Source organism: Silurus aristotelis (genome assembly GCF_946808225.1).
Source record: "Silurus aristotelis genome assembly, chromosome: 13".
Classification (NCBI taxonomy): Eukaryota; Metazoa; Chordata; class Actinopteri; order Siluriformes; family Siluridae; genus Silurus; species Silurus aristotelis.
In genome coordinates, this window is record NC_139586.1 from 13,026,658 (window position 1) to 13,052,172 (window position 25,515).

Here is a 25,515-nt window from a genome sequence, read left to right on the forward strand (position 1 = left end):
TGGTGCACAACTAAAAGAGAAATATTGATCATATCACCAAATAGATTAGAACTTAAGTAATAAATCTGGTTTAAAAATGTAAGAAGTAAAAGTTACAGATATTTGTAATGTAATGAGTGAAAGAAAAAAGTTGTCCGTAAAGTAAATAGTGAAGAAGAGTACTGATGCCAGAAAAATCTACTTTAGTACAGTAACTAAGTATTTGTACTTTGTTACTTTCCATCTCTGGACTATAATAGACAATAGATAGGTTCCTAGCTGCTGTTACACTTGTATTTTCCTTTGCCTGTAAGATGACTTCATCAGCTTTGCAATGCTACGTCTTGTTAATTTGCTTTTGTATAAATCGATGTTGAGCTGCTGAGATATTAATGCATTTTGGGTGTGTGTTTCTGTTTGTCTCTGTAATACCTCAGGTTGAGGACTCGGAGACAAGCGCCATCTAGTGCTTACGACCGCATCTTCTTTTTCCCAATACGGAATTTTCCTACATGTTACAATGCCAAAACACCAAATTCTTTGACTGACTGATCGACCACGGTGCTCTGGCTCAGTCGCATTTTGACCAAAATAAAATAATCTCATAGGTTACACCGATCGAATACGGCTCAGTTCCAGAATGAATTTCCTTGTTATTGCAATCAAATCGCTGAATATCCTGTTGGATAAATTTGTTCCTGTGCTGATAGATGTTGATGGTTCTCAGCTGGAATTCCCAGAATGTGAAAATTCTTGGACAAACCCTGGAGAAGAAGAGGAGGGGGACCCTTTTAGAATTGAGACCCCCAGGGTCGTTCCCATGCAGCTAGGTTTCTCTGCCTTTGTGTGTTTGAGCCGCAGGATTTTACTGGACGTTTCTCTGGAGATAAGTTTAAAAGCTTTGGAAGAACGCAGCTCAGCTTCTAACTAGGAAAGATAAATCTCTGGATTAGAGGTTCTCTTCTCCAGTGAATGCAGCTGTTCTGTACGAGCCTAAAGTTTACTGGTTACCATTAATGCTACATTTTTTTGGTTCACTATACCTCATTTTTTTAAATGTCAGTGCATAAAATTTTTGGGAAAAAAAATAGCTCATGCTTAACACGAGGTTTGTCATAAGTTTAAGCCTCTATTTTTAATATAACACATCTTCATTCAAAATAAAAATCACACAATATGTTAAAATAAATGTCATTCATTGTTCAAATCGAATAACTTTTTTTCCGCTCACAAGAATAGGACATTTTCAAGGTTTTTCAAGATTTTCAAGCAAAAAACAAGCAAATACATTTATATTAATTAATAAATAAATATGAATAAAAAAACTAATTGAATAGATTACACAACATTATTACTTCATTAAATGTGTTTAAACTTCTCTTTACCTTAGAAATTGTGTCTGGTCAGGAGTCTTGGGAATGTGTTTGCAAGTTTTGGCTAAATTTAGTTCAGATTTGTGGTGTAGTTCACTGTTTCATTTTATGTTCTGAATAATTCTACTAGGTTTCAATAAATAAAGAGGTTTTTGTCGGCTTTTACAGGATTGTCAAAGAGTCTTGAGGAACAAACAGCTCACAGATTTAGCTTTAGGTCAAAATCGTCAAATCATTTATGTGTCAATGTGAATTTTTTTGCCTACTTGCCTAAAGTGATATGATAAGTTAAATAAGTGAATACAGACTATAGAAAACGAAGGTGTGTATGATTGTGTAGCATGGTATGTTTGTTCTTTTGGCAAAAAAACTTTTTACTATGCCCTACTGTTCACAAAGAGCTTAAAACTTAAAACAGATCGGTCAAGTGCTCACAATGACTGCAATTACAAAGCTGTTTGAAAGAATGCAATTTGTGGCAAAACATTGTACTTACCACTCAGAAACGTATTTTTTAAATCCCAACATTCCAATTAACACTGGTTCCGAAATGATAAGAATGAAAAAAAAAAAAAAAAAACAGAAGCAAGACTGTTCTATAGAAAAATAATAGCCTTTATTTGTCACATATACATTAAAGTACAGTCAAAATCTTTTCTTCATATATCCCATTTTGTTCGAATGCTGGGGTCAGAGAATAGGCTCAGCCCTTTAGAGCACAAGGGGTAAAGGGCCTAAGAATTGCAGCTTGTTGATACCTGGGGTTGAACCCCAGACCTTCTGATCAGTGACCTAGCACCTTAACCACTGAGATACCACTCCCCCGAATGGCCTTAGGTTTTCCTTTTTTAAAATTATTATTTTTTTTTTTTATGCAATCAATTACCATTAGGGTTGCACAAGCCAGTGCACTCTCAGTGCCGGTCTCAAGCCCGGATAAATGGGGAGGGTTGCGTTAGGAAGGGCATCCAGCATAAATACGTGCCAAATCAAACATGCGGATGATCCGCTGTGGCGACCCCTAATGGGAGAAGCCGAAAATAAAGTTTTTTTTCAATTACCATGTGTAATAGTATGGAGAAAGTTTGGAGATTTGATTTATCCCATAATCTACACATGAATATTTAAGGCAATGAAACATCTCAAACCAGCATCATATCAGATACCTAATAGCACTATTGCTTAGCCTACAATGATCAAGAATATAAATATCAAATCTAACACAAGGCTAATTTGTTGTCACAAGTTAGTTTTATTTTCTACAGTAGCATGTAAAGTATGTTAGCTGTAAAGGATATTATCCCTATGCTCTGCTTATATAATGTTTACATAATTTGGAGCTTAAATAGACATTTATTTACACACCTTGAGAACAGGTTAGTGTTACAGTTTCTTTCTGAGCGTTCGGAAGAATTGAGATCTCTCAGCCAATAAGACTTCATACTGAAGATGTAAAATTACAAACACTGCCATTTTTCTTTAATGACATTCAATGTCATTGTGACAAACCACTGGAGAGAAGTTAAGAATTATTCAGAGCTAGAAAAAATCTTTAAGTCCAGAGCATGCCAGGTTAAGCTCCTGCTACATGTTAATTGATCTGGCTTTAATATTATCCAACATGCTGATAGATTGGAATGGAGATTAGCTGATTAATGTATGCAGCTGGAGTTTTATTTTAGATATACTTTCCACACACACTTTGTTTGTTGACACCTGGTCATAAGATCTTTTTTGATCATCCATTTTTACATTTAGTCTTCATTTGCTGTTTTTAATAACATCCAATCTTCTGGGAAGACGTTCCACTGGATCTTGGAGTGTTTTTGTTTAGATTTGTGCTTATTCAGCTACAAGGGAGTTAGTAAATTCAGCTACTGATGTAGGGTGTGGAGGCCTGGGGTGCAGTCAGTATTTCAATTCATCCAAAGGGTGTTCAATAGAGTTGAATAATATCTATAGCAGGCCACTCATGATCTTCCACTCCAACCCATGTTTTTATGGAGCCCACATTGTGTGTCTCCATTTTTGTGGCTTTATTCCTAGCAGGTCTAAGCAATATCACAATGAACTCACTAAACGCTTTTCTTTATCATTATAATGGCTGTATCTTAGACTCACATTGCGCACAATGCCTCTAAATACCACAATTAATCTCATTTGTGTTAAGTAAGCCATTCCTGAGCATGTCTGCACCCACAGGTTTTGGGTGATGGTGGTAACATGGAGGCCAACAGTTTTGACAAACCGAAAAATCTGGGACACAATTGTTTTTAAACAGAAACAGTGGGATAAAATGAACATGAGGCATATGTATGAGGCATAAATACATGTACTAATTATTAGAAAGCCAGATTATAAAATGTGCCCTAAATATGTCCCATCATGACTGCAGAAATAATGCAAAATCTGGAATAATAAATATTGAAGAGATTTCAATAATATTAGAAAAACATTATATTGAAGAACACTTCATTTCTTTTTTTGCACTCTTTTAAACTGATAAAGCTTTCTATTTATTTGCATTTATTTTATATTTAAAATCTTTGATTTCTGGAACCCAATATATAAATATAATATCTGCAGCTTTAGAAATAAAGGCCCTGAAAGTGTTTTACAGCTATTTTTGAAAAAAAAAAACAAAAAAAAACATGGGAATAAACGTCGTAGTGACGGAACACTGAGCGCTTGGCTGAGAACATGACGTCCGCACAGCTATATTTTATACCCTGACCCATAATGACAAGCCGGGAAAAAATGATTGTGATCAGTTATTGACGTACAAATGATTCAGTATATCTTGATGGCAGATTTCCAGATTTAGAGCTGAATGGAGATTAGACCAGGGCCCAGGAGGAGCTAAAAGCAGCTGAGATGGGATGGACGGGGCCTACGGTGATTTACGCACTGTGCACATCATTCGTCAGATGCAGAGGCTTTCCAAGAACATAGCCTTCCTCAGAAGGGCCTGAGGGGGCGTGCACAGACGATGGCATGCGTAGCTCAGCAACTCCATGTTTTTTTTTTACCCCGTCCGCAGTTTTTTCTTTTTTTTCACTCTTTTCTCGGGGTCTGTTTCTCTATAAAAGGTGCTGAATGCTGAGGACATAGTCAGTGGGAATAAGAAAGCCCTGCAGTGTGTAGAGCTCCTCAAGCCTGCTGAAGTAAAGAGCTGAGAAGGAGGATTTCAAACAGGACACAAGGCTCAAATTCAAACATCAGAGAAGAAAACCTGGAATTCCTGTACGGATAAACCAACTTGGTAATGTCCATGCACTAGACTTTATTCAAATGTTAATTTCTTTTTTGCAGTTCAGACATGCGTGTGTGTGTGTGTGTGTGTGTGTGTGTGTGTGTGTGTGTGTGTGTGTGTGAAGTGCTTTAATGTATGCATGATGCCTCTAAGTACCATATTCACATCAGGTGAACTGCACAGCTGTGTGATGCTGCATAGGGTGTACACATGAATAAGGATGGAATTTTGCAAAAAAGTTCTTAGCCAAAAAAGCAAGAGAGATGAAGACAAGCTGCACTCGTTTGCTGGTTGTGTGGTTAGACATGTAATGAAACTCTCAGGTATTTCAGTGTCAGCACTCACCCCATGCCGTTCAAGCACATGCAGGAACAATTACCGGTTATTTCTGTGTGTGTCTGTGTGTGTGTGTGTGTGTGTGTGTGTGTGTGTGTGTGTGTGTGTGTATGTTCAAGGTCAAAGTTTTTGTTATTTAATAGAGCTATAGATATTTTTATCAGAATAATTAATGATAGCTTTGATGATGATGATAAACACTTGGACGCTATTGATTATGCATCACTTATCCCTGGTCTCTAGAACACCTGTGTGGAACACTGATAGAATCTTTGTTTAAATATGAGTGTGAGTCTACCTCTTTCTTTCTTTCTTTCTTTCTTTCTTTCTTTCTTTCTTTCTTTCTTTCTTTCTTTCTTTCTTTCTTTCTTTCTTTCTTTCTTTCTTTCTTTCTTTCTTTCTTTCTATAGGGTGCATTGTCAAATGTCTTTTTTATAGATTAAGCTCTGGGTGCATATAAGTGTTTGTATATGTGTTTGTATGATTTTTTGTGTTTGAGTGCATGTCTTTCATATCATGGTTTCTGATAAGGACAGGAACATCTGGAAATTGTGGAAACATTTGGCTGTTGGACAAAATGTTTTTTTTTTGGTTACTGAGGTTTAGATTTTAGTGTAGCCTAGCATTAATTATATCTGTAAAAGATCTTTTGATGGATAGTAAGACGTGTGTGGGTGTGTGTGTGTATATATATATATATATATATATATATATATATATATATATATATATATATATATATATGTGTTTGTGTATGTGTGTGAGTGTGAGTCAGGAGAGGACAGTGAGGGAAAGGGGTGTGGTGGTCTGGTTTTCACAGAGGACTGTAGTTGGAGCGGTGACAGTGTATTCACACAGCTGAGGTGTCAGACCTCAAACCTGTGGAAAGAGAGAGAGAGAGGGAGAGAGAGAGGGAGAGAGAGGGGGAGGGAGGGAGGGAAAGAGAGAGGTGAGAGAAGGAAAGAGAAAGATGAAGCTAGGACTTTGGCTCCGTTCTGTCTCTTTCCTCTCTCCTCTGTATGCTGGTCTGCATACTGATTGAGTGCTGTTTGACTAGTAACCACATATTACGTGACATGATTCTTTTTTCTTTAAAAGCTCTTTTAAAAGATTCTTTTTCTTTGGATCTTGTCTAGCACTAACGTCTCAAACTATACCACAGGAATTATTTAGTGAGTTCAAGAGTTTGTGCCAGTCATAGCATTGGATAATGCATTAGCAGTAGTCTTCTAATTAGAGAGTGTGTATCAAGTGTCAGTGCCTAAATAGCTCCAGAGATAAAAACAGGCTTAAAGTTTAAAAGAAAGTGAAGGAACATGAAATAATGGCAGAGACCTGGCAAACGACTGTTATATTCCTGAGTCACTGGAGGTTTAGTTTGGATTGACGAAATGTTACAGGTTAAAGGGAAAGAGAGTAAGAATGATGTTTACTGTTTCTCAACTGAATTTTCTATTATACTATAATACTGTACAGTATTATCTATCTATCTATCTATCTATCTATCTATCTATCTATCTATCTATCTATCTATCTATCTATCTATCTATCTATCTATCTATCTATCTATCTATCTATCTATCTATCTATTAAAACACAGCTACTGTATAAAAGCAGAGTTTGTGTTTGCATTTGAAAGGAATGTGATTGATAAATTAATTGCATTTTTCACCGATAGGTCTAATCTTTACAGAATGTTTTCAGATCACTCTCCATCTAGAATTTCGTGAGCCCTATCTGTGCTCTACCACCACCATCACCACCTCTACTATCATCATCATCATCTCCACCTCTATCTCCACCGCCATGTTCAGACTGCTGTATCTCGCCCTGCTGCTATCAGCCACCCATTTGTCCTCCAGCCTCTTCCTGCCTGACTCTCCTGAGCTTCATCGACTCCTGAACCGCTTTGAGAATGAGCTGGAGGCCAACGTCACAGCATCAACATCAGGCTCACGTGTACGTCGTGCCATTCCCTGGTCAGATCGTGAAGAGATCCTTCTCCTGCATAACAAACTGAGAGGTGGTGTCTATCCAACTGCCTCTAACATGGAATACATGGTAAAATGCAAATACAGTGATTTATATTGACATGATGTATAGTATGAGTAATAACTTAAGATTTACAAAAACTGCAGCATGTACATGGATGGTATCCAATGTAGTTAGACGTCAGACATTCGATTCAAGTCGACTTTTCTAAACATCAGCACTGAATTATAAACAGAGCTAAAATAGTCTCATGCTGGCTGCCAGAGTTGGGCCTCTGATGCAGTCAACTTTCTGAGGAAAATCTCTTGAGGGTTTTACATGATATAAATGTTATAAATGTTTGGTCCAGTAGTCATTGTGGAGACAGCTCCATGGCAAAACGGTGGATGCTAAAGAATTGGCATTACAGGAATAATTCATTTCAAATGAACCTAATTTCTATCTAGTAGATCTGTATAATAGTGTGTGATTACTATTAGCAAAACACTGAGAAGAAAATAAGAATTATTTTTTACATTAAATGCTAAGAAAATGGAACTGCAAATGCTAGCAATACAGTATAAAGAATATCCATTTATATTAGCCTTTAAAGTTTAGTCTACACCGCTAACATTAACATGCAAGCACGGTTTTGCAAGCACATCGATTTAAATTAAAATCAGTGCTTGGTTTTAAGCATGTAACAGTTCTGGTGTAATTAAGTGTAATTTAGCATTGCTTTGATACTACATTTAGCTTAAGTTAATTGGTTAATGGAAGAAATGTATTGCAAATGCTGCCTAAATGAATTACTGTTCTTATTCTGGTGTGCTTGGTTTAGCACTTTGAGTGCATGGTTTTGCCAGGTTCTGGTGAATAACTGTAAGAAGTGCACCAACACCTGGACACTATACAGGGGTTATGGAGTGTGTGTGTGTGTGTATGTGTGTGTTTAACACCACACTGGAAATTTACTGAGAGTCCTGCACAGCTTTCCTCAGATGAACAAATGTATGTGTATATGAGACTTCTTCCACTGTGTGTGTGTGTGTGTGTGTATGTGTGTGTTTGTGTGTATCCATGGAAGAGATGGAAACCTCCTCCCCGTTCTTCTCATGTGAAGAAATAAGCCAGAGAAATGTGTTTCATTTATCCTCAATTGCAGAGTGTTTATAGTGGACCTGAGCCAGACTCTGATGTTTGTGTTGCTTGTAGTCTGTATGTTTTCCTTTTTCGTTCTCATTTCCCTTCACATTATGGTGTTAGCTTTCGTGAAACAGCAGAATGAAATCAATGATTTGGTCAAAAACTCAAGTGTATTTACACATCCTTTGTGTATCTGTATTGTTGTAGGCCTAGCAATGTTTGAATTTTTATTTTATCAAGAATAAAATTGGCATATTTGAAGTCTAACTATTTCATTACAATACGACTTGCACTTGAAATTTGTGTCACATTCTTATGAATATTTTATGCATATTAAATTACCATTATAATATATTACAGTAATCCCCCATTTATCGCGGTGGTTACGTTCCAAAACTGACAGAGATAAACAAAAAAACGGACGCCATTCATTTGTTATGAATTGCTTTTTAAATGTAGTTTATTTTTTTTTAGATCCTTTAGATTTTTTTATTATTATTATTATTATTTATATATGCTAATGAACAACCATCTGTCAAATCACATTCTATATAAATATATATATTTTTTTATTTCATTTAATCAAGAGGGTGTACAAACTTTATCTTTTGGACTTTTAATTTTTAATTTATTGTTATGATTTAACTTATATTTTGTACAAATATGTGCTTTTGCATTAATTATTTACTCTGTGTGTGTGTGTGTTTGTGTGTTTGTGTGTGAAGATATGGGATGATGAATTGGAGCGTTCTGCTACACACTGGGCTGAACAGTGTATGTGGGAGCACGGACCCCATGACCTGCTTAAGTCTATTGGACAAAATCTGGCAGTGCACTGGGGCAGGTCTGTGTACACACACACACACACACACACACACACACACACACACACACACACACACACATACACAGAGTGTGTAATACAAACTGTTTGCAAAAAGAATGATTCACTTTACTGACATTTGGCTCCGCAGTGACAAAGTTTAGAAATAATTGGGTTTGTATTCATACCGCTGCTGAGTTTTGGATTGTGATTGGTCAGAAGGTGTTGATTAATTTTCAGCAGCTCTGGTAGTAGTTGCAAACTCCAGGTGTTATTGTTTCTAAAGTAAGAGCTTGCACACAGGGACTGCACTAATAAAGTAATATAATAAAAATGTATAAACATTATTAATGTTACATTTATTTTTGTTACATTAATAGAAAGAGTCTACACTTTCATTTTTTTTTTAGTTTTCTTATGCAAAATATGAGAGCTTCACACTACAAAACCTGTAGTTTGTGAACTCCACCACAAAACAGCCCCCCCCATACACACACACTGTCAGTGCTTTCCTTAGTGCCATATAAAGTAATGTTTACAGTGTGTGGAGTTGAATAACTGTTCAGGGGAGTGAGAGTTATTTACCTTGGAGTGAGAAATAAGAACAGATAGAGGATCTGGGTGTGGTTGTGTTCTGCAAAAGAAATTAGGTTAGGAAATAAGTTCTTGGCAGGGTTCTCTTAGGGGGTTCTTTACTGATTTAGTGTCCTGTCCTTTAGGTACCGTTCCCCTGCCTACCATGTCCAGGCCTGGTATGATGAGGTGAAGGACTACACGTACCCATATGCCCATGAGTGCAACCCCTGGTGCCCTGAACGCTGCTCTGGACCAATGTGTACTCACTACACACAGGTGAGGGGGATTGGGGATAAACACAGGGTTTCTTTGAGGTCCATAAATAACTGGAAAAACACAGAACATTTTCATTAGGGAAGTGCAACTTTGCAAACTTTTTATGTTCATCGTGAAATGTAAGAAATGTTAGAGAGATTGTTAGAGAGTGTTAGAGAGTGTTATTGATGTCATTATGCAAGTGAAGTTTCAACCATTGCAAAACTGTTGTCTAATTATCAACACTTGGGTACAAACCCATCTGAATTACTGAACTTTTTTTTTTAAATATGTAAATATTGTTTTACCAAAATATTTAATCATCTGGTGCAAAGGCATGACATTGAAATATTACAGCAGCAAATCCTGAGCTGATTAGATCCTGCTGGGAAAAATGAGTCATTGTTCATCAGAACAGCATTTCTTCTTGAAAGCAGAACAATTTTGTGAATTGTCAAATTACACATTAATCAGCTTGAAGTGTTGATTTAAGTGCATTTATGTGTGAGTAGTCATTTAATTCAATTCAACAGATTAAATTGATAAGTATAATGCTTCTTATGCAATCTGGGTGATTGTCAAGCATTAGAAACAGTTTTGATGTTCAGAATCTTCTGCAAACGAATCCTATTATAATGCTAAATAACAGCCTGCCTTAGTAACATTGTTATAAGATCACTTCAGGAATATTCCTATGGTAACTCCTCTATTAAAAAACAACCTTCCCTATTTTGTTTAATTGAATTTTATTAAGGAGAGACAGAATGAACCAATCATCACTAGGTAATTTTTTTTTCTTGCATTCCCATTTCTATTTGAAATCTGTGCTCTGAGTGTAAGAAGTGATCCAGTGTAATATTTCTTAAATGATGGCACAAATAGGTATAGTAGTGAAAAAATACTTTTCTGAGGATTTTGCCTGAGAGATGTAAGCTAAATTTTTTGTTATTAATGACATTAATTGAGGAACATGATGTCATTTGAAAGACTGTTTCAAAAGATATATTATATGGGGAATGTTACAGGAGGTTTTATTAAATGAGGATTGTTGGGAGCTTCCAAGTAGGTTAACCAGAGATCCCAAGTTCAAATCCTGTATATATCACAGCCAATTATTGCCAGAAGTTTAAGACAGTAAGATTGGGAGGAGTCACATAGATTCTCTCTCCTATCTGTCACAGTGACACTAGACAGACATTAAGGTTTATCAGACACAACAAAGAGCTAATGTTGCATAGATTGGCAGCTGCTGTGAGAGAAAGAAGGCCCCTGTTGGGATGGTGCAGGAAACAGATTGAAGGAGGTTATATTTAAAGGACAACATTTTTTTTACTAGGATATTAAATGTCTTAATACATGAACACACTACCTGAAATGTCAAGGGAAAGGATAAGGAAATGTGCTTCTTTGACATCTGGGATTTAAATATATTCACCTTTATAAATTGTGATTTCTAATGCTAAATTTTAAACTATCCTGAAGTCCTTTTTTTTCAACTCAACATAGAGATATAGAGAAAGTGAAAAAAAAAAACTTTATCTTTGTAATGAATGAATTACAGGAAACGACAGAGAGGCTGAAATCTTTACAGAAGGACAGAATGAGCACTGGCACTGTATCTTCTCAGACTTTGCTTAGCAGCTGTGATGGATTTGTGAAAACAGTCTCCCACTGAAATTGGGTCACAAACATCTGGAAACTCTTTTCTGAATCCTGGAGCGATTTTTTATTTGACCTGAAAACATGTGAAGATTTAAATAATTTAAATAAAACACCCTGCCCTATCGCTTTCTTACCTTCTCATACAGCTACTGTTCTCTTTTGTGGTTTTATCAGTCTGTTAGTCAGCTCCAAAATTGGAAAATGTCAATAAATTCCGTTATCATAATAATAACATGCTGTACAGTGCCAGTATTAATGGTACAGAAATAAATAATGTGTTTTGTGCTAATTAATCAGGGTTGTCTAAAGACCTTTTATTAGTTATTTTCCCATTTATTATATATTTATATTATGTACTGTTTGCTTGTTGTACTGTGCGCATAGATATCCTCAGAATTAAACATAACACTCATCCATTTCTCTGTTTCTCTTATTATTAAAGATATATAATTAAACATTATCATGTTTAAAGATCCACTTATGGTTAAGTTGTAACCTCTTGGCAGAGGCACCCAGATTCTGGGTGAAAATACTTTAGTAGTCGGTACTCAGTAGTTAATCATGATGCCACTGATCTGAGCCGTAAAAAAGAGCTGTAAACATTAATAATCTTAATATTTTCATATCATATCATTGTCATATTTGTGGTTATAGAGCTTGTACACTTCTATTCAGTCATCTTAGAAGATAACAACGAAGTTCAATTGCTGCATTTTGTAAGTTTCTTGGGGGTGCCAAAATTTTTCTATGGTATTTGAGCTTGAAGTTTTGCTAAAAAATGTGGGGCTTGACTGGGTTGAATGTGCTCTCTCTGTCCCTGTTAAAGGAAGTACTAAAACAGAGAGGGAGAGAATCTCTCTCTCTTTTTCTCTCTCTCTTTTTAACCACTGCTCTGTTGGACTGCACACAAACCCACTGTGTAGTTTTAACTGTACATGAGTGAGAAAGCGCTGAGTCAGAAACTCCATTCATTTACTAGTAAAACAGTCCTGGCCCAAGCAGTTTGGTTGCACTGGATGAACTCCTTTGTGCATCGTGTGTTTAGCAGGAAAAAAAGTTTTAAGATCTAAGTCAGTGCTTCATTCACCAAGGTTTTTTTGTGTGTGGAAGATGAAAAAGATTGTTTGGGCTTACAGCTCACAGGTAGCGGATACTGGTCACACACGTCTGCTCTGAATGAAAGAGCAGTCTCTTTTTAGAGCCCCCTGCATACCCACTGATCCAGATGTGTTTGACTTAAACAGGGTTGGGGGAAGGACCTAAAATGCAAGGAAAGAAGTCAACAAACCTTTCTCACTCTGTACATTGACTAGGAAATGGTATCCAAATAATGCTGATATTACACATTCATTGATAAACTTTCACATTTGAAGTATAGTAAACTATTTTTGCAGATTAGTTTCAAGGGCAACATACTTTTTCTTTTACTCTCTTGGTTTATTACAGGACTGTGCATTTTCACTCCCTTATGTGACCAGAAAGACCTCTTAAAAGTAAAAAGGAGTAGCTTGTTAATAAAAATATATACAAATAAACATTCAATGAAATAACATAGCAGAATGCCTAAACAATTTAAATAATTTATTCAATAAAATACTAATAATACTTTGTTTTAATATGAACAAGTGAACCCTTTAGAGAAAACAATATGAGTACTTTTGAGCATTTTTTGTAGATGTGAGGTTCATTATCACTCTCAGTGCTCAGGCAATATTTTAAAGACTGAAAAAATCATATGAGGACATTCACAGCCCTACAGATTTAACACAATGTATTGTGTACTTCAGTTCTACATTATGTTTCATGCCTTACTCTAGATTGCGATCAAAACATAAAAGTTTTACTTCCACTCACTGATTGTTATCTGTAATAGACAAAAGCAGCCTTGATATCTGCTAGAAAGCCAGCTGAAAAACAGCACTAGGCCATTTTTGATGGCAGCAAAACGCCTGTGTTTTGTATTGTGTAGATTGTTGTGTTTATAGATGTCTCTGGTTGCTTGCAGCTTGTCTGGGCCACCAGCAACCGTGTGGGTTGTGCTGTGCATGTGTGTCCAAGCATGAACGTGTGGGGGGAGACGTGGGAAAACGCTGCCTACCTTGTGTGCAACTACTCACCGAAGTAAGTTGAATGTTCACTCTTTAACTATTTCCACTGACATTTCATCTGTCCACAAAAGCATAATTGTATAAAATAGATCACATATTCCTGGGCTCTTTAGGCAAAAAAGGTTGAAGATTTCTAATCACAATTAATCCACGTAGTGGGAAAACAGAAAAGTGGCTTCAGTAAGAAAAATTTTTTTAAAGATGATTATTTCCAGACTTTTGTGAGCATTTAATTGCTGGTTGCTATTTGGATTCTTGAGAACCAGACTTTCTGAATGAACATTAAATGCAATTCACAAGCAAATTATAAAAGAGTTTCATGATCTGACCTATGGTTTTGATCGACTGTGCTGTCTCCATCAGGGGAAACTGGATTGGGGAGGCGCCCTACCAGCATGGACGTCCATGTTCTCAGTGTCCTCCCAGCTATGGAGGAGTATGCAAAGACAATCTATGCTACAAGGGTAATTTTTTGTATATATATTTGAAAGTCAGAAATGCTCCATAAATCATCCTACTCTAAGGAATGGGTTTAATCCAAGAGCCTGATGTCGGGTATTAAAGACAGCTTGCAATTTGCTACAAAAATGCTACAATTTCATTCTTTAAAAAGACAGAGATATACAATAAAGTTTTATTTTTGATCAGAGTGGTCCAATTAACAAATATTTGATTAGAAACCAAAATTAATTCACAGTGAATAAAAAAAAATCAAAACACGTTCTATCATCATACTTGCTGCAAAAAAATTTTAAATACACCGGTGAAACTCAGCTTCATCTTGTACGATGAAAATGTGTAAACATGTTATATGAATATTTGTGCTAAATAAGATACTTCAGTTTATTTACTACTCAGTGGTTCTAATTACCATGCTTCTTCCAGGAACCCCTCAACGCCCTGAGACTCCAGACATGAATGAGGTGGAGAAGCCTCAGGTTCCTGTGCAGGTGGAGATTACTCAATCCAAACCTGTTACCAGGAGTAAACCTAAACCTTCTACACCTAAAATGTCAACAACACCTAAGAGCAATCGCTTCCTGAGTAAGACCTGCTAATTTATTTATAATGTTATACAAATAGGAGAGTGGTAGCTCAGTGGTTAAGGTGCCAGGTTACTGATTAGGGGTTCAAGCCCCAGTATTACCAAGCTGCCATTCTTGGGCCCTAACAGCAAGGCCCTTAACCCTATGTGCTCCAGGGGATATTTCATATCTTTGTTATGCAACTTTTTGTGGGTGGGCCTAACACGTTCTTTTTTATGCACTGCAGCTCAAAACATCAAGTGTGAGACAAAGATGAGGGATAAGTGCAAAGGCGCAACCTGTAACAGGTCCGTTATATGATCTAACCTCAAATGTTTTTAATAATCAGAACTGTCTAAATCCACCAAGTAAACCCTGTGTGCACTTTCTGCAGGTTCAACTGCCCTGTTAACTGTTTATACAGCAATGCTAAAGTCTGGGGCACAATGTACTATGATGTGGTAAGTCTCTCGGGGCCTTCTTATTGCACATTAAGCTTTTTTTCCATAAATCTTGCATTCTTTTTCAATCTAAAAATTTTTTCCTTCTTTGATTCTTCCAGCAATCCAGTATTTGCCGTGCTGCGATACATTATGGGGTTATTGATAATAACGGAGGCCTGGTTGAGGTCACAAGGAAAGACAACGTCCCGTTTTTTGTTAAAGCCACAAAGAACGGCATTGAGTCTTTCAGGTACAAGTGATTCACATGATCCCATCACACTAGTATACAATTTAAAGCCATTGCACAAATCAATAGAATTCATAAAGTTTATGCTTAACTGTTTGAAGAGATGTCTTAAATAAATTGCTCCATTTTCTTTTCCACAGCAAATATAAAACTGCCAATGCATTTGTGGTAGCACAAGTGGAAGGTAAGTAAACTGAATTTTTTCATTAGTTAGATATTGTGTATTATTTGTCTGTTCTGCATGCAGAAATGTAACTTAAGCACTGTTTATGTTGCTTCACAGTAAAGTCAGTTGACTGCTACACCAGGGTGGCTGATATTTGCCCCATCAGCAGCCACCATTCCACCTGCCCAAGGTAACAGATCTCTATTCTGCTGTTTATATATATATATATATATATATATATATATATATATATATATATATATATATATATATATATCAAAAATTCTGAATATATTGTTGTTGTACATTAGGTAAAAGCATTTGTAATTCCAAGTTATAAGCAAGTCAGCATATGTAACTTATTATTAAACACAAGCAAAGTAGTTATAGTACATTAAATTTTAGATTCTGTATGATTTCTGGAATGTAATTGTTCAGAAGTTGCTGATTCTTGAAGTTTTAAAATGGGAAGTTTTCTTGAAGTATTTATGGCAGGAGTTTCCAGTGTCAAAGATTTTGATCTCTAGGACAGAGGAGTTCCCGCTTCCTGGCGTTTTTTTTTCAATAATTTAGAGGGTTTTCTATTTTTTTTAGAGGTACAGTTTGAAGTAATTTCAGTGGTAAAATTACTTTTTTTTTGCATTTATTTTAAGCTGAATCTAGTCTTGGTTACACAGGACATTTAGAGTCCACACCCATTTTGTTCTTATACACGACAAAACACATACTGTATTTTTCGGACTATAAGCCGCTACTTTTTTCCCCACGTTTTGAACCCCGTGGCTTAAACAACGAAGCGGCTTGTTTATGAATTTTTCCTGGGTTTTTCCCGGTTTCACAAACTTCAAGCCAAAAAACTGAACCCTATAACATTAAACCAAAGAGAAACGAAAAAAACGCACCTCACCTGTGTTCTGAGCTGCACGGCATCGGGAGAAAAAAAGTTTTTTTTAAACGCATGACGAATAGTTGTGAAAGGAAGGAGGAAGACAGTGAACAATGACTTTCTTGGTAGACTACTGTTTAGATACAAGCCGTTGAAACACGTTGAGTCTGGGTCAAGGGAGAGCTCACTAACTCCAGTTGCAACAGAAATCATATAAGCACAGACAGGTTTCCAAAACTCGTGCTTTTTTATTTTTCTTGGCAACAGTGTTAAGGGTTAGTCAAACAAACTTAGAAATGAGCATCAGAAAATAATAAGGACATATTCCTCGGTCTTGCACACACGCAGTAATCCCAGAAAATGCGGTGGCACGCTATTCCCAAAATACCGCTCTGCTCTTAAAGGAGCCACAACATATTTCACCCGTTACACCGTGTAACAGACACTGTCTTTCGTTAAAGCCTGTGTAAAGTTCATTAGTTTCAGTGTAGACATTAGTTATAGACAGGTGCGGCTTATTTATGTTTAAAATAAAAATCTTTGTCAAATTCAGAGGGTGTGGCTTATATATGGGTGCGCTTTATAGTCCGGAAATTACGGTACACATTTCAGAACAAAAATATTTTTGTTTATTAATTGACTTTTTTATGTCTATTCAGGGTTCAATGCCCAGCCAGCTGTAAGACTCAACCTTCATACTGGGCTCCAGTGATTGGCAGTGGTGTCTATGCTGACGTAAGTAGCTTCTCTCTGTGTTTGGGGGTTAAAAGGAGGGTTCATTTAATGCAGACCTTTAAAAATATAAGAAATGATGATGAACATTATAGACATTATTGGGAAAAAGGATTATATAAAAGACTTAATAAAACGTACTAATTTCTTACTAAATAAGACTTGAATGCTGTTATATTTTCACCTTCATACCAAACGTGAATATGGTTAAAATGTGTATAATATGGTTTAAATGTTGCCATTAGTTTCAAAGTGAATTCTATTTAATCGTTCATGAGCTCAAACTCTAAAGCCATGCCAAAGAGTCACACTGACTGTCTCTACTGCCTGAGATGAAACAGACACTGTTTAGCATGCCAGTTCACTCAGCAAATATGTAGGGCTTGCAATTCCTTGCTATATGTTCTTTATATCATTATTTAATTTTAAATCATCTTCTTATACAATCACAGTAAACAGATCAGCTGTTGCTTTAAGGTGTAGACAAGGTGATCCTTTAAAAGCAAAAAAAAATAAAATGCTACAGATGCTATATATATATATATATATATATATATATATATATATATATATATATATATATATATATATATATATATATATTATTATTACTCATTAGTTACATTTGTCAATAATTATTCATTGATAAGAAATTTCTCTTTATGATATCAGATTTTATTATATAGTATTATATACGATTTTTGTTTTTAATCAGGAACAGCTTATATAGCAATCAAATCATATCAAATCAAATCAGTAGCTGTCAGTAAAAATGTCTGGAATGAATGAAGTGTTTGATGATTCGTAGCTGCTCTGGAGATTGTCCTCAGCTGCCCTGCATCCTTCCCTGACTCGCTGATCCTCGTTGTCTGAAAGGGATAAAGCTCTAATAGACTTATGCTTGTCTGAGACATTCACATTTGCTGGAACTGAACTTGGACACACTCTCTGCTGCATTTTGGCCTGTTTATCACATTCCTCTGTCAAAGCCCTGGGTCTTTCCAGCTGGCCACAGATCAGAGCTGTCTTTTGGGACTGGGACACAAACGAAACTCTCACTCTTCAGTTTCTTTATGCTACTTTACACTTTAAATGCCATGTTTAAATGATATATTTCTCTTGGATGCTGGTTCATGGTGTACATATTGGGCACATTTTTTTTTAAACACAGTGCTACAGTAGAAGCCTGATTTGGGGTGGAATAAGCTTGTATAGGATTTTGCTGTCCATAAATATGATCTACAGTTTTGGACATGCAGGAGAATGACTGAGTAGTTAAATGAAGGAAAGATAACCATCCACATGCTTATGATATGCATCCATGATATAAAAATTATTAGGGATAAAAGTATACAAAATGAAATAGCAGTGTAAAAGAGAATTCTAATGTTCATACATTCATTTATTCATCTGCAATTAGCACTTATTTATTTTCAGTAAGCATCAGGAAAACAAGAAAAACTTCAGGGTCTCTGTATAAAAAAAATCTCTATATATCTGTGTAAAAGATCTGTTATTTAGATATGCTGCAAATAACATATTATTGTCTTGCCTCATCATATATATTTAAAAACTGGATTTGATTTTTTCCTATAAACCTTCTGAACGTTAAATTACATCCTATGTCCTAAATATATATATAAAAAAATATTGCATTCATATGTGGGCCACCTGTGCCTTGGTGGGGAAAAGGAGGCTACTTAAAGACTGTTTTACCTGTTTATACGGTGGATTTAAAGACCCAGCAGCCTTCACCACCTCCACTAGGAAGGTACTCAGATGAGTGAGTGTTGCTTTAGACTCCAGACAAGAAGTGTATGTTCTTGACTGGTCTAGCATTGCCCTCACCCATGTTTAGCTGGTCATATGATGTCATCTGTCTGCGTTCTGACACACTGAGCTCATCTATTTGCCTTTAGAATGTCAAGTTGAACTGAGCTGGTCTTTCAGTTTCTATGGATATGGTCTTTTGTTTTCATTGCACAAACACAAAGGATATATTTTGCTGGATTTTATATGCATTCAAAGTCAGGAAAGTGTGAGGACCAGCAGCAAGTGTGGAGATATTAAACTGTCGGCCTGAAGGTCATCGTGAGCATTAGCTATAGAGAACTGGTGATGACTCAGCTTTTGGGTACGAATCCGAGGAGAATAAATGAGACTTTGAAACGGTTAGATCTTTAGAGACCTCCTGTGAATATGGGAGGCAATCAGATATGACCTCACATGTCGATGTTAAAATATACAAGCTGTTCATGTATTCAGCAGGCAGTTTATTTTTTGCTGCATTTACAAAAGACTGGAATGATTTCCTTTTCATTATGCATGCAAAACCTTTGACTCACTTACCTGAAAAGATTATTATGACTGTACCTATGCAAAAAAAATCTATTATATAACATCACCAGAACGGGAAAAAAAATCTTAGACAAAGGTACATTAGATATGCAAATGAAAAGAAAATGCTTTGACTCCAAAACTGGGAAAATATAAACAATCAGAATCATGGGTAGGATGAGCAAGTTTTTTATGAACTTACAGGAATTTTATGAATGACAAGTTTGCATTCAGCTTGAAAAATCGAGTATTGAGCCGACTCTAAATAAATGGTACAGCTGTAAATTCCTCCATTTGTATTCTTTACAGAGCTCTAGTATCTGCCGCACCGCTCTCCACGCTGGTGTGATCAAAGCTTCAGGAGGATATGTGGATATCTTGGCTATGGAGAAGAAGAACAGCTACACAGGCAGCCTGAAAAATGGCGTCCAGTCTGAAAGGTACCTGCTCATTTCTTCAATTTTATGGGTTTTGCTAGAATGAGTGTATGTGCTACTATCCATAACACATTGGTGGGGCTTAAAGTAACATGTGGATGGACCACACACAAATCTTTAGCTCACTCTAGCAATTCTATAATGTCTTAAAAATGCTGCACCTAACAAAACTGACTCCAACTTTGTGGAATTGAGGGTGGACCCCAATGTCTTTCTCACATGATGCTAGCCACCGCTTGCATGAACTCTGCCTCATTAACAGGAAAATAATCACATGCTCTCTAGTTACCTGCCCATGGCCTGTCTCCTGTCATGGCCAGACTCACTGGATAATTACAGCCAATCTGAAACTGAACGCCTTGTTTTTCATCCCAATTTTTGCAAAGTGGTGCAGCTTGAAGGCCACTCCACTAATGATTTCATAACAAAGCAATCACGCCAAGCTCAATAGTCAATAAGGCATGTTGGAATAAAAAGGGTCGGTCGGTTTAAACAAGATTGTAACATGATTACACTGCAAGTATATCAAAATAAACAGTATAGAAATATACCTTGCCACATGCTGTATATCACAGAATCATACATCTCCTTAAAGAAATAATTCTGCTGTCAACTTCACAGACACTTCTTATCAGAGCAGAGTTAATCATTTAAGTTCTAAACGTCTTTACTTGTTATAGATTCATGACAGGACAGATGCTAGTTTATTTATTCTTTATCAAGTGTGTCTCTTTCTGTAAAACATAAAGGATAGAAAGTCAAAGAAAGTGTCAAGAAAGGATGATGTTCATTTTTTTAAACATTTTTTAATTACATTTGTGTCAAAACAATGCATAATCTATATCAATGTTCTCAAATGTATTTATTTAAAAAAATCCCAATATAAATGAACAAAAATAAGTGGCGCTTATTTAAAATGTTTTCATTATTCAAACAAGTAAGTATTTATTTTTTTTATTCTAAATGTTCCATCTGTTTTGGTTTAAGCTGAAATATTGTAAACTTTATTAACTTCAATAGTGCTGGGCTATGGGTTCTATCGCATGATAAAAAAACATGGATATTCCACATTAAAGTGTAGTGAAGTAAAGGGTTCCTAAAATGAAAATACTCTAAATAAATACATTCATAAAAATGTACTTAAATACAGTTACAGTAATAGGAAGTAAATACTTCCTTTCTGTTCACCACTGCTAGTTAGCCAGTTTCAGCCAGACTGGTAAGAACATTGTCATGGTTACTCTGTGCAAATAACCTGAGCAGCTTTTTTACACCATAGTAGCTAAGTGTTAACTGTTTCTTTTCCAGTAAATCCCAGGCACAGGGCAGGGCATTCCGTGTCTTCACCGTTCGAGAGTGATGTGATGATAGACAAAGGGTCTTTTATACTTTTCAAAGAGGACAAACAGTCTTCTCATCAGGACAAAAACATTTGTCTACCAACTTTTTCTGGAATTCTCTCTGTGTGAGAGTGAGGGGACTCACATCACCTCCATCGTCATCTTCCATTCAGATCATTCCCCATATCTTCTTAATTTTTTTTAAATGTTTTTTACACGCATGTGGCTGAAAAGACGGTTTGCCAGCAGTGCTGGTTTTTTAATATATAGTCAGTAATTTTATGATATTTTACAAAAAGAATATAAATATATTGATCACACTGTATTTAATCAACATTTTTTTTTTTACTTTCGTTGTAATTTTATTTTTGCTGCACTTTTCCACTTCTTGCTTGCATTCTGTTTTTTTTTTTTTCATGACTCCGCTCAATTTATATAGTGCAGGGTGGCAGGCGAGCAGGCAGTGGGGCTCAGCATCTGGGGGAAAAGCACATCACCGTTAGCTTTGTTCTTATGGCCAGAGGAACCTTCGTGAACTGTGGGGAAGACAGATTCTCTATGTAAATACTGGAAAGGAAGAAGGCAAAAAGGCAACACTCCAAAAAAAAGAGACCTTTCCTCTAGGCTTGTGTTAAAGCTTTCCAGAATCAATAACATTTGAAAAGTTTCACCCAAGGTACAAAAACAATGAAGAAGCCTTCGAGAAGTCAGTGGAGAAAAGTAAACACAAGCTCATGTGAGCCGGATATCTGGCTTGGTAGCATCCCAGCTAACATTGAACTGTCCATTCTGATTGGTCGTAAGGTGTTGATTTATTTTCTATTACAGCAGCTCTGACAGTAATTACAGGTTTGGATTAATATTAATGTGCTTGCAATATTATACTGTCTTATCATTTTACACCAGCTGTAATGTTTAATATTTTATTATAACGACATGCCCCAAAGTGTCTGATTCCATATATAACATCAAATAATGTATAATTAAAATCAAATCCTAAAATGAATCAACAGTAAATTTCTGATAACCTTACTACAATTAAAATACTTGTTGCATTACCTTTGTTAAAATGTTTGTAAAACAATGTTTTAGAAATCCTTCAATAAACACTATTTACACCTCAACTTTAAATAACCATAAATATCATTCTTAGTCAAAATGCTTTTATTGAAAGTTTTAAAGTTTCTTTTGCATCTGCCTGTGTAAAAAAAAAAAACATCTCTCTGGCAAAGATGTCCAAAACACAGCGAATGCCATGATTTGATTAAGCTGTTGAATAGCAATGCACCTTAGAAAATCAGAAACCCCCCCCCCCCCAATCATGTCAGTTTTTAATCAAATACCTGCTTTCACAATGCCCCCAAAATTATGTTTTTCCAGGATTCTACATAATATTTAAAGAAATGTATTGGAATACTTGGAATTCAAAAGCATACTGACTGCGAAACTGATACTAATATAACAGAGCCTTTAGCTGGATTTTGTTGCAATCCAAATTTAAGATTTAAAAGTAGTTTAAAAGTAGATACTTTTGTTCTCTATGTTTCTTATTTTGTTCTCTGTCTTCATGTGCTACCTCAGTCTTTTGCTACAGCCCAAGTCTTATGTGGGTTTTTTAAGTATTTTGGGGGAAACTATTTGTACAGATTTTTAAACTGTGTAAATATTTTTTTTTTGATTTATGACTGTTTTTTTAAAAATAGTTGTGGATGCGAAGGTATGTTTTCTATGAAAGTATGTTTTTATGCTTTTGTATCTTTTTTATTATTACTTTCTATGTTTTTTTTTCATTTTGTGAAAAGTGGCAAATTTAGATTTCTTTGCATATAATCTTTTGATTCTTAATGAAAAAGCTGCATCAGAACCTTGTACATTCATTAATGAAGCAACTCAATGGGTTGTGTTGGAGTTGGATTTGGGTGCTTAACTCCAGATTATTTTTTTTCACTTGGCATCACTTGCCGCAAATAGTGAAAGCTATTTTTGCACAAAATAATAAAAAAAAATACAATAAAGTTTAACGATAGTCTTGGTTGATTATTTTTCAACAACACCATGCCACAATGAAACTCACAACAAGCTTGTTCAAATTCAGATTTTATCGGTCACATACATAATTACACAGTACACAGCTCTGTTACATAAAATAATATGTAATCAAATTGTATATGGCAAAAATTAAACTTTAGAGAATAAAACATGAAGAATAAATAAAGAATAAAAATAAAATATAGAGCAGAAGAATTTTCTATACATTACGCAATATAACAACTGAACGTTTCCGGAAGAATGACGGGTCTACATCGCCCCTGTGGCAGCCATTTTAAACATAGATAACGCCTCTTTCAAATGGTCACTGACCCATATCATGACGATGTATTAAAGCAGACAAATAATACTGTATGCAGGATTGGGGTATCCTAAACCCAAGTATGGAAAACACTGTACATTCAGGACCACCCAAGCAAAGATGGCTAACCTTGAACACCACTCATAATCCAAGAATACACTTTTTTTCTTGCTGTGGATATAGCATGGAACAGTGCATATTAAAACAAATGTCCACATTGGCCTGAGTCACAACGGCAGTACTGCAATGAAAATGAGGCCTCTTAACTACAGAATTCTGAATGGAAAGACATGTGAACAGAGTACAGTAATGGTTCTGATATCAAATTTATTTGAAATAAATAATAATGTGAGATTAGTGCTGCAAAATAATTACTACACTTCAGAGTTATTCAAAAACTACCGTGTTTCCACATGTCTGTAATTAAGAGCAAAGTGATATTAACTTGGCTGAGTGGATATTTCATTTGGCATTAAAGATGTAGATTTTACAGAGACAGCACGTGTTTGCAATCATAAAAATTAATGTCTGTAGATAAGAATTCAACAGAATAATTACTGAAATGTCAGTATAAAAGTATCACTTGCAAGATATTACAGACTGATGATCTGCAAAAAAAACCCTAAAATACATTTTTCAAAATCCAATCTGGATCTTTGGAGGAATTTTGCTGATTTACTGACTGTCCCAGGAAACTATTATATTATAATATTCCAATGCAAAATATACGGTCTGTCTTGAAAAATTTTAATAAACAAACATGTTGGATGAAAGAACTTTGGAGCCAAAGAAATTGCAATAAATTTAAAAAGAAATGGTTAGATGTAAAAAGTGCAATCTACCAGAGGTCTAGAAACCAAATGTTCCAAAGGCATTTAGGTCACATGAATAAAATGTTTAGGTTATGGAATTTTTTTGCTATGTATGGCCCGTTGACGCAGCTCTCGTTCCCTCAGGAAACTAGGGTCACCTACGTAACCTAGTGATGTTCCCTTTCAGGAACTTGAGCTACGTCGAAAACGCTTTGGGAACGAGTGTCCAATCACGCCATACTAAGCAGTACCTGCCTAATATGTCTGAGCAAAAACCTCCTGATAATGAATGCATATGTTCAGAAAATCCCATAACAAAAAGTTCTGATCCAGCTGCAATTGCACCCTAAAAATCTTTGAAAGCAAATAAAAAATTCCATTCTACATCAAAAATTGGAGGAAAAAATTTAATTATGCGACAAATCAGCATCTACTGAATTACATTTTTTTACAAAGAGGTGAGGCATTCTGTAAAATTCTAAAAATGTAGTTTCTTTATAGAATATTGTAGTCTGTGAATGACTTTAAACTAAATGAGGCAGCGATTAATATCCTTTAAACTCGTCTACCAAATCTCCTCAGACATTGCCACTCCTAGTTCTTTCTCCTATTCTTCCTTAAGAAAACTTGTTGAAGGAAAAGTAAAGGATTGTAGCAGATCATAGATTATAAGTACTACTTCCTTTACACAGATTAAGACACTTATCAATAATTGAAAGTGATATATTATCCAATGAAGGTGTATAAGCAAGTACATAATTCCTACTCTGTAAAAATCTAAAAACAGATGACTCTAGAGGAATTAAAATGTCTGTTGCAGCTGGCTAAAAGATGCCAGAGCCCATCAATGAAAAGGTCCCCTACAGCATGTACACCTATTTCTTCCCATTGCACAAAGGTCCCATCCAATCTTGGAGTAAATGATGAATTCTTAGCGATAGGAGTTAGAAATTGAAGGGGAGGGTTGGGGTCTAGGGTTAGGGTTAGGGATCTTAAAGTGTTTTTTTTTTTTTTATCTGTTTTCAGCTTTAAAGTATATTTCGAATTATGATACTATTATTGAAGGTAGAATGATCCAGTGTTACAATGAACAGAATCACTGCTCCCAGATTGTATGGATAACACTGGTCACAGACTATTTGGAAAGAAATTGGTGGATCATCCTGATCATGCAACCACACTAAAATTAGAATTATGTAAGACGCTCAGTAATAAAGACATAAATATGGAAGTGTAAAGCCTTCCTCCTGTTTAGGTT

The 25,515-nt window shown here is 35.7% G+C and overlaps 1 protein-coding gene across 1 annotated transcript; it reads left to right on the forward strand.

The window, feature by feature from the left end:
- The first annotated feature begins 4,266 nt into the window (after positions 1 to 4,266).
- crispld2 (cysteine-rich secretory protein LCCL domain containing 2) lies at positions 4,267 to 22,399 on the forward strand. Its single transcript, XM_083558560.1, has 15 exons — positions 4,267 to 4,614; positions 6,646 to 7,002; positions 8,784 to 8,902; positions 9,601 to 9,733; positions 13,380 to 13,495; positions 13,846 to 13,946; positions 14,368 to 14,526; positions 14,755 to 14,815; positions 14,902 to 14,968; positions 15,070 to 15,200; positions 15,338 to 15,381; positions 15,481 to 15,553; positions 16,909 to 16,984; positions 19,628 to 19,758; positions 21,064 to 22,399. Exons 2-15 carry the CDS (start codon positions 6,748 to 6,750, stop codon positions 21,113 to 21,115), a joined length of 1,518 nt encoding a protein of 505 aa, XP_083414686.1. The 5' UTR covers positions 4,267 to 4,614; positions 6,646 to 6,747; the 3' UTR covers positions 21,116 to 22,399.
- The last annotated feature ends 3,116 nt before the right edge of the window (positions 22,400 to 25,515 follow it).

What these genes read in the sequence shown, in the direction of transcription:
- crispld2 (XM_083558560.1), top strand. Translation starts at nt 6,748, where the DNA reads ATGTTCAGACTGCTGTATCTCGCCCTGCTGCTATCAGCCACCCATTTG. An exon ending in AACGGCATTGAGTCTTTCAG is followed by an intron (nt 15,201 to 15,337) that starts GTACAAGTGATT and finishes TCTTTTCCACAG; the next exon opens with CAAATATAAAACTGCCAATG. An exon ending in TGTGGTAGCACAAGTGGAAG is followed by an intron (nt 15,382 to 15,480) that starts GTAAGTAAACTG and finishes GTTGCTTCACAG; the next exon opens with TAAAGTCAGTTGACTGCTAC.